The 16,785-nt window shown below is 39.9% G+C and overlaps 2 protein-coding genes across 4 annotated transcripts in view; both read left to right on the top strand.

Annotated features, from left to right (window-relative positions):
- Positions 1-32: 32 nt before the first annotated feature.
- b3gat3 (beta-1,3-glucuronyltransferase 3 (glucuronosyltransferase I)) lies at positions 33-4,536 on the top strand. The gene is made up of 8 exons (XM_062444680.1): positions 33-159; positions 495-602; positions 829-1,009; positions 1,110-1,293; positions 1,382-1,543; positions 1,696-1,782; positions 2,135-2,338; positions 2,757-4,536. Exons 2-8 carry the CDS (start codon positions 509-511, stop codon positions 2,853-2,855), a joined length of 1,011 nt encoding a protein of 336 aa, XP_062300664.1. The 5' UTR covers positions 33-159; positions 495-508; the 3' UTR covers positions 2,856-4,536.
- Positions 4,537-7,966: 3,430 nt separating this feature from the next.
- sb:cb1058 (uncharacterized protein LOC394209 homolog) overlaps positions 7,967-16,785 on the top strand; it is a 39,331-nt gene continuing 30,512 nt past the window's right edge. Inside the window, exons 1-3 of one of the 3 annotated variants that reach the window (XM_062445070.1) lie at positions 7,967-8,206; positions 10,872-11,667; positions 13,477-14,926. In XM_062445070.1, the coding sequence (XP_062301054.1) occupies positions 10,963-11,667; positions 13,477-13,593 (822 nt within the window). In that variant the 5' untranslated portion in view covers positions 7,967-8,206; positions 10,872-10,962 and the 3' untranslated portion in view covers positions 13,594-14,926. Of the gene's footprint in view, positions 8,207-10,868; positions 11,668-13,476; positions 14,927-16,785 lie in introns of those variants that run through there. The other 2 variants (XR_009927902.1, XM_062445069.1) reach the window with 2 other exon arrangements.

Below are 16,785 nucleotides of genomic sequence, written 5' to 3'. Positions count from 1 at the left end.
TGCAAAAAAAGGAAAAAAAAGAAATGTCAAAGCTAAGCTGAATGAATGGATGTTTTGATGCACTGAGGTGTCTTCTGCTCACATCAGTCCAAAATGACATGAAGGTTTGAGCTCGTCACCGTCTGTAGCGCTGCTGTCGTCCACCATTTCCCGCCTTTGGTGAGTGTTTGAATATGAAAGTGATTTACTGTGAAAACATAGCTTAGCTCACACTGATATACCATCCATGTTCCATGTATATTCATATTAGCCGACCTTCTCAGAGAAAGCGCACACAAACCCGTCCTTAACCTCGACATGTATGCCTTAAGCCTCACACAAATTAGCATATTTTTCCTGAATGGGAAACTTATTTCAGCTAAATTGTTGAACACATTTGAACAGCTTTAAGTGTTTAGGTTAGGTTGTCCGAGACGCAAATAAACAATTAAAATAAAATAAAAAACAGTCAAAAATGCTTTGTAACTAGTAACTTTTATTCCTCCCGTTTTCAGCTGGTCAGGGTACCATGGCAACCAGGATGAAGCTGAAGCTGAAGACTGTGTTTGTGCTCTACTTCATGGTCTCCCTGTTGGGCCTCATCTATGCACTGATGCAGCTTGGTAAGTGGACAAGACCTGACCCCCACTGGTAGTGTGAAACTGTGCCCGTGAATGCATCAATTCTGTGTCAGTGTGAATGCCGAGAAGTGAAGAAATGTGGGAAAATTTCAAGTTGCAAGCATCTCCATGCCTAATTTGACATAAAATAATGAAAAATAGCGGAGGATGAAAACAACTCTGAGACAGCGGGTTAAAAAATATCCGTTTTCTACTTAATGTTATGCAGGTCAGCGCTGCGACTGCACAGAGCACGACCTGCCTAAAGACCGTACCATATCTCGGCTGCGGGGGGAGCTGCACCGCCTTCAGGAGGAGATGAGGAAGTCGGAGGCAACTAAACAGCCCCAAAAACAGCCAGTCAAGCCCACCCAGCCCACCATCTTTGTCATCACCCCGACATACGCGAGGTAACCAACAGGCAGATTTCCTTGCTACATATTCTTCTCACTATCCTCCAGTTCTTTTTCACACCTAAACACGCGGTTGCTCTGATTTCTGTCCGTCCAGGCTGGTGCAGAAGGCTGAGCTGACTCGTCTATCTCAGACCTTCCTCCATGTTCCTCAGCTTCACTGGATCGTGGTGGAGGACTCTCCACACAAGACGCCTCTGGTGTCAGACCTCCTGGTCAAGAGCGGCCTGACCTACACACACCTACACATGCCCACCGCCAAGGACCGCAAACTGCAGGAGGTGGATGCATAGCAGTTTAAACATTCTCCTCATTTAATTATGGGCAATTTTAGCAATTATCAGTCTGAATGATTTTTCTCCACCCCAGGGTGACCCCAGCTGGCTGAAGCCTCGTGGAGTGGAGCAGAGGAACGAGGGTCTCCGGTGGCTCAGAGAAGACAGAAGGGCTCAGCAGGGGGGATACAACCAGCAGGGAGTGGTTTACTTCGCTGACGATGATAACACGTACAGCCTGCAGATATTTGAAGAGGTGGGAGTTTGTGTGTGGATGGAGTGTTTTTATTTTTTAGAAGGAACTAGTTTAGGTTGTCACTGATGTGTGCAAAGTGTACAGCTGAGGACGTGTATAAAATGTGCCGTGACTGGAGGAGGAAAACAAATGTTGCTCTTGTCTCGTGTCAGATGAGGAGTACCCAGAGAGTGTCGGTGTGGCCAGTGGGGCTGGTTGGAGGGATGAAGTATGAGAGGCCTGTGGTGGAAGGAGGAAAGGTAGGTGCTGTCTGTGCTTGTAAATAGCCAATTAGGAAATGTGGTGTACATGGCCAATGTACACCACAATGTACACCTTAGACACACTCGTATTTTCCCACTCATATGGATTGATGTTGATACTAATGAAGTTTTCAGGAGTTTTGCTAAACTATAAGCTTTCTTAAAGTATATATCATAAGTCTTGCCGGTCAGCATTGCATTTCAAAGGTGACATCTGTGGAAAATTGATATGTATCTGTGCTTCTCTTCTCACAAAGGCCTAATAATGCCTCCTAATTAATATGTCATTGGAAACACTCAAACTGAATTATTACTAATACTGTATTTATGTTTTTGATTATTGTCTCAGGTGATACGTTTTCATACTGGCTGGCGTCCCAGTCGCCCCTTTCCAATGGACATGGCTGGATTTGCTGTGTCTCTCAAACTGGTCCTGGCCAATCCAGAGGCTTGTTTTGATGGAGATGCACCAATGGGTTTCCTGGAAAGCAGCTTCCTTCAGGGATTGGTTACCATGGACGAACTGGAGCCCAAAGCGGACAACTGCTCTAAAGTACGTGTGTTTGTGTGTGTGTGTGTGTGTGTGTGTGTGTGTGTGTGTGTGTGTTTGTGTGTTTGTGTGTTTGTGTGTTTGTGTGTTTGTGTGTTTGTGTGTGTGTGTGTGTGTGTGTGTGTGTGTGTGTGTGTGTTTGTGTGTGTGAGACAGTAAACTATAAATGTTTCTAGCAGATGATGATGATCCAGTTTAGATGAAAAGGGACAAAATCCTCAAACTTGTAAATCATCACAGACAAAATGTGTGAAATACTGTGTGTATATATATTAATAATGTGGTCCTGGTAGACTAGTTACATTTATTATAGAAACTGCTGGAAGTTTTTCAGAAGTTAATTGGGACACGAAATGTGTGATTTCAGGCTTTATTTTGTATTTGATTTTATATCCATTCTTTGTGTGTGTGTGATTTGTAGGTGCTGGTGTGGCACACAAGGACAGAGAAACCCAAGATGAAGAGAGAGGACGCTCTGCAGGCTCAGGGACTGGGTTCAGATCCGGCTGTGGAGGTCTGAGGAACACACACGCACACACACACACACACACACACACACACACACACACACACACACACACGGTGTCAAGCCTACTCTGCTGTTTAATGCTGCATATGTAACTCTGCGTTGTAAATATTGTAAAAAAGAAAATATGGGTTAGAGGTGACGTTTAAATTTACATTGTTATGACTGTATTTTTTGTGTGTGTGTCAGCTAGTAAATGTACACAAGTTTGTGTACTGAGTGAGTGTGTGTGTTGTTGCAACTGTACTGACTGTATGTTAGTGTACATATCAGAGTCTCCGTTAGTTTTAGTGAGTTAGATAAGTTTTCTTTGTCCAGCAGTAAAGAGGATGAGGACTCTGGAGTTCAAGTAACTACCAGAGGGGGGTGCCAGTCTTAAATTTTGCAGAGCCATATTGTTACATGACCGGTCCATTTTTGATTAAAGCTGGAGTTATTATGCATCATTCGTAGAGTTTTACATGTTTACGTGTGCTCAGTGGAAATCCTGCGGTGTAACTCATCCTTGATAGCAGTTAGATGTTTTTTATGGCGAGCTCCTCCGGGTCTGGCTCAGCTTCCTGTCTCTGTTCCCTGTGATGGTTGGCCAACTGGTTTGTACCCTAATTCATCAGTGCAGCCACCAACATGTCGACTGATTTCTGACTGAGATACAGCAACAGAGCACTTTATTCATGCATGGCTTCTGTTGCGTGATTAGTATATGTGAGTCTGTATTTTCAGCCGTATAGATGCTTAGAATTCTTTTAACCATTGCCAAAAATGACATCATCATCATAGCATGATAAAAATCTTTATGCAACATGTGTAATCACAATTTGCTGTCAAGATAATAGTAGAGTAGAGCAAAGATAGTGCCAATTTTTTTGACAGTAAACATTCATAACAAAAACAGCAGGTACAAAATGCATCAAATAGTGAAAAAAGTCCTCCTAAATAGTTGTTGCCTTGTATTTATCTCACTCTCATACACTTGTGATACAGACAACTGGTGCAACCTAGCAACACTGTGCTGCAGCAGTAACAATAATAAATACAGAGATGCAGAGGCTCCACACCATGTGCAGTCGTAAAGGTAGAGCTCAGTGCGCAAAATGCTGGTTAAAGCATGACACCAGCTCTAACCAGTATTTTCATATATATATATATATTTTTAGTGATGCTTTTTAAAAATCACAAGGTTTGTGGTATCCTTTTAAAGCCACAAATTAGAGAACAGCACTGCTGAAGCTCATATCAATTCCCAATAACAGAATACAAAACACGCTGTCTGCGTTACGTTTCCACCCTTTGATGGTCAGAATAACACCTGAATTTGCCTTTTAACAGGCAGGAAATCCCTGATACTTTACATCAGGGATATTTCACAATGTTTGAGAACAAAAAGCTTCAAATATAAACTGAGCTACTTAAACTGTGCTTGATTATCTGCCACAAAACTTCCTCAGAGATTGGATGAATGAGGAGCAAAATAACCCGAAAACTCAACAAGTGCTCCTCGGATACTGTTGTAAGATACTGTAAAAAAACAGCTAGTGCCTGCTTACGTGTAATTAGTGCCTGTAAGTCAGTTCTCTACTGGTGTATAATGTATTTATTACTGTAATCAATTGTTCCTTACATTGTACAATGTGATAATGTCTATCCCTGGACTTGACAATAAACCTAGATCATATAAAACAAGTTTTGCTATTGTTTCTATCTCTTTTTAAATGTCAGTGATATTTGTGTGTAATTGTCTTTAACATCTCAAGTGTTCCCTGACAAAATAATAGATAATTACTACATTGCAGTCACTCATCACTCACATTACACATTACATTACTTCAGACCTGTTTGAAAACATATAATTACTCGACTTTTAATAATAATCATTAGTGTCTGATATGAGTTTTCCATTAAAAAAGTTAAATTGCCTTGGTATAAATTCAAATCTATGAGTATATAAATATCTTTCATTTCAGAAGTTTAACATCTGATTTGAAAATGTTCACTTTCCAAGTCCATTCTCAGTGTCTGTGTGCTGGAGGCTTCAAGTTTCCACATATTGCCCACAATGGTGCCTGCGCTCTGTATGGCATCAGTGTGTGTTTGTGTGTGTGTGTGTGTGTGTGTGTGTGTGTGTGTGTGTGTGTGTGTGTGTGTGTATGAATGAGCAGCAGAAACCTTGTAAAGCACTTTGGTTAAAAATTGTGATATAAAAGCAACCATTTAAGCATTTGGCGCTTATTCAACTTTGAATGTTTCTTTAAATAGGAGCGCATGTTTCTGTCAAAAGTTGCTGCGTTGTCTGTGAGCCAAGAGATATTCTGTCAAGCTTGCTTAGATTTACTCAAAGACATCACACCCCCAAACTAACTGCATTTTATGGTTCTCATGGAAGATTAAATCCAGAAATGAGAGTCCTGAGGAAAAAACAAGAAGCATTCAAGCCTTGAGAATCACTTTCCTTAATATTCACCTTTGTTAAAGTGGTATTAAAGGGTCAGTCCATCCAAATTAAGGGGTATTTTGTCATGCAAATAGTTTTAGGTTTAGTTTTAATAGTTGCAAGTTATAGGACTAGCAGCAGAGGAGTATTAGTATAGTATAATAATATAAGTTTGTACTGTGTTAAAAAATTGCTGACTCAATTAAGAAATTAAACATCTGGAGTGTATGCTGAATGTGCTTTATTGAAACCCAGCCAGCAGCACATCCGTTCTCTGTCTGAGTGTGTCAGGTAATACATTTCAGTAGCCTGAGGCATCTCTGACTTCACAGTGTCACACTGTCATGAGTCTGTGTCTCATCACTGTCGTTTATCTCTTTAGTTCAGTTTTAGGTTTCTCCACTCTCTCTCTCTGGACCTGACTTTCTTCTGAATCACCACATCACAGTCAGCACTAATCATCCAGCTTCAGCGCTCAAACCCTAACTTGTCCCTGCTTGACAGTAACCACGGCAACTTGCTCCCAGCGTCCTCTTCCTTCACCTATGATTACCCGTGTCTCAACACAGCTGAGGTTTCTACAGGTCTGTGTGACTGACAGCTGTTAACTCCCTCACCGGAGAAAAGTCGCCCACTCGCTGACTAAATATGAATTGTTAGGGAGGTGTGAGTCTACTTCAGCACACAATACACACTGATGAAGGTGCCCTGGGAGGTGAGTAAGAGGACATGAAGTCAGTCAGACGTACACCATGTTTGATCCAAGATGATTCACCAACACACACATACAACTGCAATTGCACACACACCTGTAGACTGGTTGTAACACTAGACAGCAGTTTTATTACTGTCTGTAACCTTTAAAGTATCAACTACACTGTCAAGTCATGTCAAATTATCACAGCTCATTTAATGTGGATGTTTGACTGAGTGTGTGTGTGTATGTGTGGGTGTGTGTGTTTGTGTTTTTTCTTTCCCAATATTATGTTTGGTCACAGTTTCACAGTATGCATGTGTGAGCATGTAAATGAAGGCGTGTAGGTACTGTACATCCTGATGCTGACTTAACAACAATAGGCATGGAGATAATTACCCAACACACACACACACACAAACACACACACACACACACACACACACACACGCGCGCACACACACAGAGAGAGAGACGGACACCGATCTCACTCTTTGTCCCATGTACATGAAGATATGGGTCCTGTACAACCTGACACTGACCCTACAACAACAGGCATGGAGATAACACACACACACACACACACACACACACACACACACACACACACACACACACACACACACACACACACACACACACACACACACACACACACACACAGTGGGATCTAAACAGCTCCCACTCCCTGTCCCACCCAGACACAGTATTTACTAAGCAAACAGTAAGATAACATTTAATGACACCATGCTGAATCATTTTATCCATATGCATACTTTCCATTAGGAAGCACCACCTTAGGAGAGTGTTTTGGACACATTAGTGGTCACAAATATAATCGTTTGTAATTATTATAAAATTAGTAGCAGCCATTTTGAACTTTAGTACACATCGAAGCAAAGCAAAACGCATTGTTTGATCTTATTGATGTTATTCTTTAGGCATAAATTACAATGAATAATTTAATGTTATAAAACAATATCTAAAGTAAAGGTAAGTAAAAGTAAAAAGATGTATTCAATGAGTGATGTATGAATTGTATGCATAGTTTTGTGAATGTTTTTATGGGTTATTAATGTGAGTGGGTCTTTTAATGTCACCCAAAATCAGGAAATGACATCTGACTTGACAATCTGACAATGCATGGTGCTTAATTTTGTTTTTTAAAGTCAGTAACATTCATTTAATGACTTCACTTTCATGTTCTGATTTTGACAAAATGAATGATCTTCTTCAAAAATGTTTTGAGGTTGAGGCAATTTTATTGAAGCCTGACTGTTAGGATGAGGTTATCACAGATATATTGATATATCAGCATGTATGATTGCTAGAGCAAAGATTTCTGAGGTTGATATCAATATGTGAGAGTTTAACAAGTTTAACTATGTATGTGCCATTATTTTTGTTTTAACACAAACATTTTTGATGTGAGAATTATGACAAAAATGTTCTGAGAGGGGCATTTAACTGTCACAGATGAAATTTGTCAGTGCTTTTTGATGGACGAATCATGTAACAATGACACTGAATTGTGACCATCTGAATAATTTGGCCAACCAGACAGCCCAACAGTAATGTATCTTGTAAATAAAAAAGGAATATCAGCTGTATTGTTATCAGATATTTATTGTTTTTAAGTATCAATGTGGTTTGTAGAGCTACAGATGGGAAACTAATCAAATTACATGTCACATCTCTGTAGCCCAACAGGTTTATCTATTATGTCAGCTGAGGACATTCATGGTTAATAAATGACAGGCTCTGATACCAGAGTAGGATATTTGCTTCTGGTGGTGTGTGTGTGTGTGTGTGTGTGTGTGGGGGGGGATTATGTGTGTGTGTATTATGTGTATTGTGACATGCTTTCTAGAATTGTATCTCTTTTTTAAATATATGTTAAAGGAGGTAAAGAGGGGGTGTGTGAGTGTGGGTGGGTCTAAGAAGAAAGAGCCAAAGTAAGACGGAAAGAAAGAGTGAGAGTGGTTTATTGCATGTGTGTGTTTCTTGGTATATGATTTGGTGACGACAGAACGGCAGGTTTGGGCAGGGGTGGCGTGTGTGACGTTTTGTGTGAGGGGAGTATCCTGAGCTCCCTGCGCTCAGTCATTCACTCAGGCTCACACACACACACAGAGGAGATATTGCTCACCGGTGCTGACACACACACACACGCACACAATTACACACAAAGAGGCAAAAGAGACAACAGCAAGGGCTCAGGTAAGACTTCCAACTCCTTTTTAACATTGTGTCTTATTTTGACTGCTTGATGCTACTTTATGACATACTTATTATACATATATTGTGTGTCTTTAAGTTACTTTAAAAAGGAAATCAGCATTCTCTTAACAGCACTCTTTCTTCTTTTTACATTACATGACATTAAATGAAATGTGTTAACCTGCTTGCTGCTCAATTAATCGTTTTCTTTGTTTTCTCTACATTGTGTCTTTGTATTTTAAATGTTGCCATACAGCTGTCTTCTTATGTCTTTCTTGTCACATTCACACTCACCTTCATCCCCCCCCCCCCCCCCACCCCACCCTTTGCTCAGTAATCTATCTTTACTTTGTAATCTGAGCTATTGACAGAGTATGTAGATTGTGTCAGGTGTTACCTGCAGCTGGCATATCTTTGCCTGCTTAGCACATATTTCATAGAGAGTTTATCACTAGACATAAATCAGGTATCTTAATCACTAAGACTTGCTTAGCCAGCTTTAACTTATCCTTACTTTAAAGCTGATTTGGGTGAACAATTAAATGTATACAGCTATGTCAAGAGTTTGTACATTAAGTTATGATGTTTTGGTCTAAATGACATCCATCAGGTATATGAACAAGCAAAACAACAAATCCATTTATATACACCAACTTCCACTCCAACACTTGTTCTTACAGTTCGTAACTTAAGTTGAGTGGGTATGTCCACCCCTGAGAAACAGTGTACACCTGGATGTAACTTCAGGTCAATTGGTGTCTCACCAATATGTTATTATCTAACTATAAGCCCTAACCGTGGTATGTGAAGATGATGTGGATCGTAATGTATGTCGTTCATAACACTAGCTATTAGCTAATACATTTTAGTACACAGCTGCTGTGGGTTCAGATCATGACGATCACAAAATAGGCCAGAAGCACAGCGAGGGATGTCGCAACAGTATCCCAGTGTCAATATTGCAAGTTTTGCGTGAGCAGCATGTCTCTACACGAGCACTCACTGCTCCTGCTCTGCTAAACATGCTGCTCACACTATGCTTGTGGTGTAGACACAGCATTAGTGTTTGTGTGTTCCCCTTCAAATCACGTTCACTCATCTTACAATAGTGCTCAGATATCAACAGAATTAAATGCACCAGCATCCTGTAATTACCACTTGTGGCAGCAGAAGCTGCAGTTGCCGCTGCTAGCCGCCTTTAGCCCCCCCAAAAAACTACAACGTGTTGCTTTTGCACTTTAGTTTCTGAAAAATTACACACATTTGATACAGCATGCTGGTTAGCAAATTTTGAATCTTCAGTTCAGACTAAGCTAAGCTAATTAGCTACTGGCTGTAGCTTCATATTTAACAGACACAGTTTAAGAGTGGTATCAATCTTCTCATATAAAGCTTTCAGTAACAGAGTGAAAAAGAGTAATTCTCCAAATGTCAAACCATTTCTTTAAGTGTTAACTGTCTGTGAACTCTCTGTCTTTGCAACAGGCGTTGTAGTTTTTTCTTTTCTAAAATCTGAAGACCAAAAGGTACAGATACATTAGTAACAATAATAAGCAACAACGATTCTGCATATTTTCAGTGGATTATTGTGAGATGTAGATACTGACAGGAAGCATTAGAGGTGTAATCCATTAGAGCAGCATTTATGCAGAAGTGTTTGTTATGTAGGGTGGGTGGGTGAAAGAAGTGAATGAAGGTAATTATCGATGAATCACTTCTGCACTGCTATATTTAGGTCGAAACTATGAAACATGTTTCACTTTTGGTGACAAGTAACTCAGTGATGTGAAAGCAGGTGTTTTGTTCTTGATGGTTGATGGAAAGCACCTGCTGTCAAATTGCTGATACCCCTCTGTTTTAGTATAACAACCAACTTTAAGTTTAGCCTCTTTTCATATCTGTTAAAATGGGCGAGGTTGATACTGTACCCTTTTTACACAGTTGACAACAGGACAACAGTTAGGCTGACACTGAAAGTTGATCAATATGAAGTCATTGATTTTGGCTGCCGTTCAGCTTCCAACTTGTTAAATCAGTGTCAAAGTCTGACTCTCTGTGTGCATGTGTGTGTTTGTCATCAGTTGTAAGAACATTGTGTCTTCAGCTTTTGACATCCAGTTATTATCACAACCCTGATAACACTGACTCTGACCTCAAGCCTCAATAACACACACACACACACACACACACACACACACACACACACACACACACACACACACACACACACACACACACACACACACACACACACACACACACACACACACATACTCAAGTGGTGTAAGAATTCCAAAAGGCTCATAGTTATTTTGCTGCATAAAAGTCTTGTGATAGATTGCAAGGCAGATACTGTATAACACACAGAGCACAGTGCATGCCATTCACAGCAACATCTACACGGATAAAATATGCAGACAAACACACAAAACCATGTCATTAGATTTGGAAATATCTGCCATCTGTGGTCTCATTTCATAGCATTCTCTCCGATTTTATTTTTCATCCGTCACCTTTCTTGAACTTTGACTAATATGAAATTTTGCAGCGGCTATGAAATGATCAAGACTGTGCGTGTGAAACAAGGAGACCAAGAGAGTGTAGTTGAGGGCAGGATTATATACCAGAATTAAGCTAATCTCTTTTGCCACTTCTCTTTCAGAAGTAGCAGAAAAGCAAGCGAGAAGAAAACGTGTGTGAGAAGTGAGGGAGCAACAGAGGGCCCAAGAAAAGAAGAAGACAAGAGTAAAGAGAAGATGACAATTGGCAAGAACTCCAGGAAGAGCTCTGTGCGGAGCTCCATCCGGGCCCCAAAGTTTCTGGACAAATCCAGCGGCTTCTACGGTCGCCTTGATGAGCCTGAGACCACTAGAGAAGGGGAGGAGGTGATTGGAAAAGAAGTGGAGGAAAGGTGGAGTGGGACGGAGGATGGCAGCAGAGAGGGGGGAGTTGTGAGCAGCCCGAGCCCACGTGTGGTGCACATTCCTGGGGCAGATGAAAGGGAAGAAGCTGAGGCATTTGACTTAAATGAAGGGATGATGGAAGACGATGGTGAGAGTCTCCTGCGCAGGAAACCCAGCCGCCGCAGCAGCAGGTGGAGAAGAAGCTCCAGGAGGAAGCAGAAGGAGGGGAAAGCTGAGGAAGACACAGCCAGAGATGAGAGGCCCAGCCTGGGCACAGAGAGTATGGCTGACACCCACATCCTGGAGGACACCAAAGCGATGATCGAGGTGGAGATGGAGAAACTGAAGACGATGGAGGGAGAAAATGAGAATGCAAGAAGAGGGAAGGAGCCTGAGCTCGTTCACTTTCCGGTTCGAGAGGAGGCGGATGACCAGGTCCTGATCAGAGACAAGAAGAGGGGTAGAGAGGAGGAAGGAGAGGAGGAGAAGAGGATGAAGAGGGAGCAAGAGGAGGGGATGAAGATGGTGAAGAGGAACGCGATAAAGAGTTACCGCAAGGTGAGAAAAACAAACTGACAGAGACATGTAGACAAAGACATACAAAATGAAAGCCATATATTGTGTTATTTTGTTATCAGTATATTGCAGAAGAAATGTTTTATTAACTTCTGCTTTTGAGAGCTTCCGTATCTGGCATTTAAATAAATTCCATCCTCAGGTTTACTCTACCTGGTTAAACTTTAAACCATTCAAGGTTATATAACTGAGTCCCGAGAGTTTGTCGAACAGAGGGGTAAAGTTCTCCCTGGACATCCTCCGCATACTAGCCACTGGGGCTATTAATCACTATGGAAACTATCATATCGCCTTAATTATAGACTGCAACTATGCAGGGTCAAAGTACAGTAGTCATTGGTGCATGTCACCAACACATTAGGTAAGCTCTGGCAGGGTTTTTCCTTTGCGTCATGTTTAACGACATGAAAACATTAAGCTGTAACAGAGGTTTCACTAACATAGGTGGAACAGCTGTGCAGCGGTGTGAACGTACTGTACCGTATGTACCTTCACCTGATTCACATGTTTCTAAAGATTTTCCGCTTCCATTGAATTGCACATACATCGAGGTGAAATTCCTGTGCCTCCTATATCATGTGTTTTGATCAGTGGAACGAGGTATGGCAGTGTTGACCCGCCTCCTAAACCCACATCATAAACATTCCATTGCTGTTAACCAATCAGCTCCCCCGTCAGGCCTCGGAGTCTGACCTGCCGTGAGATTACAAGACAATCATGGTTAAGAAATTCTGTCTGCAGAACATTTGTTTCTGTGTATAAAGTTAAGTGGAAGATGCTGAAAAATGAGCATCTCTGCAGCTGAGAAGAGCTGGCTGTAAATGAATACTAAGGGATAGGCACACGTCTAAGATAAATATGGGGGAGAGGGTTGCAAAAGTATAATCAGGGTGTTGGATATTTGTTCTGGGTGGAACTGAAACAATACTTCATGTAAGAAAAATGGGTAATGCTGTATTTTTGTACGTCATTTTCAAGAACTATGTAATTTATAGTATTCAGTACACTCATATAATCTAATAGTGCACAGCAGGTCAGCTGAAGATGCATACAATTCTAAATGTATGAAGAGTAAAGTATTATTAAAGTAATAATAATAGATGAAGTGAAATCAACCGCTGCTTATGGACAACACAACTGAAAAAACTCCAACTAAAAGTCTAAGACCTTTATCTCCATTTCCTCTATAATTATCACTAAACTATACAGTTCTTTACAGAAAACTTCCAAAGAAATTATTTGGAAAATACAGACCCATAAAGTAAAGTGATAGAGAGAAAGAGAAAGTGTTAAATTGTACAGGAAAGACCCACAATCTCAGCCTTTTTAGCCATTAGCCGATAATGGCTGTAGTCATGGTAAAGTTCACCACTGTGGTCCAGACTGATATACCTCAACAACCATTGGATGGATTGTAATTAAAAGTGTGATGGAGTTTTTAGTCAAACTATCATCAAGTATGCCTACTTGAATCACTTACTGTAGTTACCCTTCACTTTTCTGCTAGTGCCACCATCGGGTCAACATTTTTGTGTGCCCAATAGTTTGGTTACGTAAGTTAGCTGCTAGTGTGGCTGTAGACTTATTTCTCTTTCTTATTCAGCGGCAGTACAACACAACGTAACCTGCTTTCATCTAATCTTTGTGTCTAATATTTACAGAACTGTAATAATACTGTGGAAAGGACATTTAAATGTGCTCCTGTTCCTCATTCATTTTATTTTTAGCATATACGTCTGATATTTTCTATGTGGTATACTGACCTTTATGTGTTTCCCTTTAACTCACCAGGCTTTGGACAGAGCGTTTCGTCGCGGCTGGGAGGCCTTCGTCACCAACCTCTACAGTGTCACCCTCACGCCTGTGACATCCTCATCATCTGCGAGCCATCTTCATGTTCATCACTGAAAAAACAATTGAACAAGAGAATGATATGGACAATTACCCCCAAACCATAATATCTAAATATCTTCTATACTGTAATCTGATGCAGTGTTTCGGACAAACTTGCCCGTTTGACATTTACCTTCACTTGGGACTTTTATAGTCACATGATGTGTTTCAGTCATGCATTAGGTCTTAGAAACATTTCAAACTAATTATTTATGTTATTTAGAGTCTTAATTACTCAGCATAAAGTTGACTGCCTTACCTCATAATGCAGATTGTTAGTTTGATACTGATCAATCAGTTAAGTAATCAATTAATGTAGGAGCTGCAGAAGTCCAGCTATTGATTTTGTGAAGTCGATGGGTCTGGCTTGAATGGAAAAGTTCAGTCTTCAGGTGACTGAATTCAGTGGCTTCTGGTTTCATTCTTCTATGTTGCTAATTTCAGATTTTAGGTCAGTTGTGTAAGCCAGTCTTCACATCTTAGAGCCTTACATCAGGTCCGCTATTAAGAGCTATGCTTCTGTTGGTTTAGCACTATGAAACTAGTAAAAGTGTTGATGTGTAACCAAAAAGAGAAAAAAAAGGAAATTGTTCAGTGAATAGCAATGACTGATTAGTGGACATGTGTTCTGGAAATATTCACATTTCTGTGTGTTAATGATTGCTTTCTGGCAGCTAATCATTAATGATAGATTAAGAGTCTGGAGGACACACACAAATCACTGCAGTTTTTACCAGTCGTAACCATTTAAACCCAGGGTTTCTCCAATCTGTGTGTGCACAGAAATAAGTAGGACATCTTGTCTGTGTTTGACTTCTCACTGTGAGTACTGATGAAGGTTCATTAACCTGAAGAGACAAGACAGGAAAGTGTTTTCATGTTTGAAAGAGAGAAAATGAAAAAAAAGTCGTTTATAGAGTTATAAATCAATCCGAAAAACAAAAACAAAACCAACTTTATGTCTTTTTATTGTTACAATTGCATCTGCACACCATATGCATTTTCATTTGAAAAAAGTACCCCAACCTAAAGGTCAAATAGTATTTAAGAACTAAGCTATAACAGCAGCCGGGGTCAAGAAGACATAATATAATGGTCCAGGAGATTTTACAATTAATCCACAATTTAGCCTTACTAAAATGAAACATATAATGTTTATAATAGGTCTGCTATAATTCCTTGTTATCTGCTATGTATTTCTTTTTTATATTACCCAAATTGTGGTAAATATAAATGTGGTAATTTTTATAAAAAATCTTTTTGTATCCTAATCAAACCTTCTGAAGTCATGGACCATAAAAAGAAGCACTTGTTATGTGAGAGTAAATAAAGAAACTGTCTCTGTGAATATCAATTGAGTTTTTCATATTTGAATTAACTCAGGTCAGATCCATTTCAGAATGAATGAAATGCGTGACACAGCATTACATCATTGTAAGAGAACACCATGGCAACAGGTGCCCTGAATCAACGAGAAGCCAAAAAGTGACTAATCATAATATGAAGATATTACCTTTTCCTGCTAAACTCATTAGACTGAGTATCTCTGCACACTTTTAACCTATTAACAATACCTCAGGTAGACACACTGGATATGTCATGGCAAGCTGTATATTTGAATCCTGCTCTTATATTGTGGTATTTACAGGTGGTCATTATGTGGATATCAGCACATAAATCCTTTCACAGCTCCTGCCTCACTTACTGTTCCTTACCCTGCTTCTTACAGAAGATTGTATAGTTTATATGTCATTTCAGCCAATGAAAATAAAGCAGATGAAGCTTTCTGTTTCTACAGGGATAGTCTTAAAGGGTCAAAACTCAAAGAACAGCTTCAATGTTTCAGCTTGGGGCCTGTTTACTCCAAGTTTTGCTGGAGTTTGACCCTTGATAAACCCAGTAAACTTCTATGTACCATGGATGTATTTGTCCCTGAAATGCCTACTCTAGGACATAAAAAAACAAGAAAAGAAACTGATCGTAAAAAATATGAAGTCAGAAGAATCTTAAACCTATCTGTAATGGAAGATCAGGGTTTAAATTTAAATAAAATGAATATAGGATAAATAGATAATGTACACATATGTATAAGTAGCAATAAAATCATCTTAAGTGAGTATCTTCACTTTGTGTGTATTACCATATTTTTTATTAGTGCTATGGATTTTTCAAAAAAAGACACAGAGAAGAAACAAGACTATAAAAACTGTTAAAAAGCAATGATATGGGAGGCTGGACCATACTGTTGAGCTTGTTTCATGGGCCCAATTCAACAAAACACCAGTTACTGAGAAAGTGCCACAGACACAAGACCAACAGGATATGTTCCCCAGCATGGAAAAGGTTATTTGTAAGGCTAGAGGAACTAGATGAGCAGTGATGGTGGCTGGACACCTGCCTATCAAGTCAGCTGGGCCAGGGATTGTAGCTTAGCCTACGCAGATATCATGTAGGTATAAGGCCTAATTCAATGGGATTTGAGGGGAGTTTAAAGGTGCATTAGCCTAAGCAGATACAAATATACGTTTGGTTACGAGAAGGATTCAAAGGCAGCTTAACCTCTTAAGTGTTACTACAGTCCCACCTGTGGGAGACTTTAACCTTGGTGGCGTAATTTTCAGGATCACTTATAGTCATTCTCACTTTCTGGTTAAGACTGTAATTAAAAGGGTTGAAGAACAGCAATCTTCACATTTTGGGTACATTGTTTTCAAGCTTGTGCACAAAAAATGAGGTGCCTGGTAGGAGTTTAAAGGTATTTTGTGATAGGTCAAAACATAACTTAACATGACTACTGGGCACATAAATGCTTGCCCACCTTGTTCCCCATTTCAATGTGCTTTGATTACTTTTCTGTTTCCATAAGAGTATGAAAGAGAATATTTGAGAACCATTGCTCTAAAGTGACAGTCAGTGGTCCAGTGAAACATTGTGTCTTCATTGTGCGCAGTGTTTGTCGTTGTATAAAATAATTTTGTTGTATGATGTGACAAGCTGTGGTTGATGTCTAGTTAGATTAGACCAAAAAAAACACTTAGTTAGAGTTAGGAAAAGATCAGGGTTTGCTTTCAAATGATAACTAGAAACACATCACCATGGACATGACCCAGTTCAGTAATGCCATGTTTTAGTATGACTGCTGCCACCTCGTGGATGTATAAAGTATTTTAAATAAGGGAAAGGACGTAGTGACGTTTTTTTCCAAAT

The sequence above is a fragment of the Scomber scombrus genome, chromosome 23 (genome assembly GCF_963691925.1).
Source record: "Scomber scombrus chromosome 23, fScoSco1.1, whole genome shotgun sequence".
Taxonomy (NCBI): Eukaryota; Metazoa; Chordata; class Actinopteri; order Scombriformes; family Scombridae; genus Scomber; species Scomber scombrus.
The sequence above is the reverse complement of the archived record's forward strand: the minus strand, read 5'-3'. Positions and strand labels throughout refer to the sequence as shown.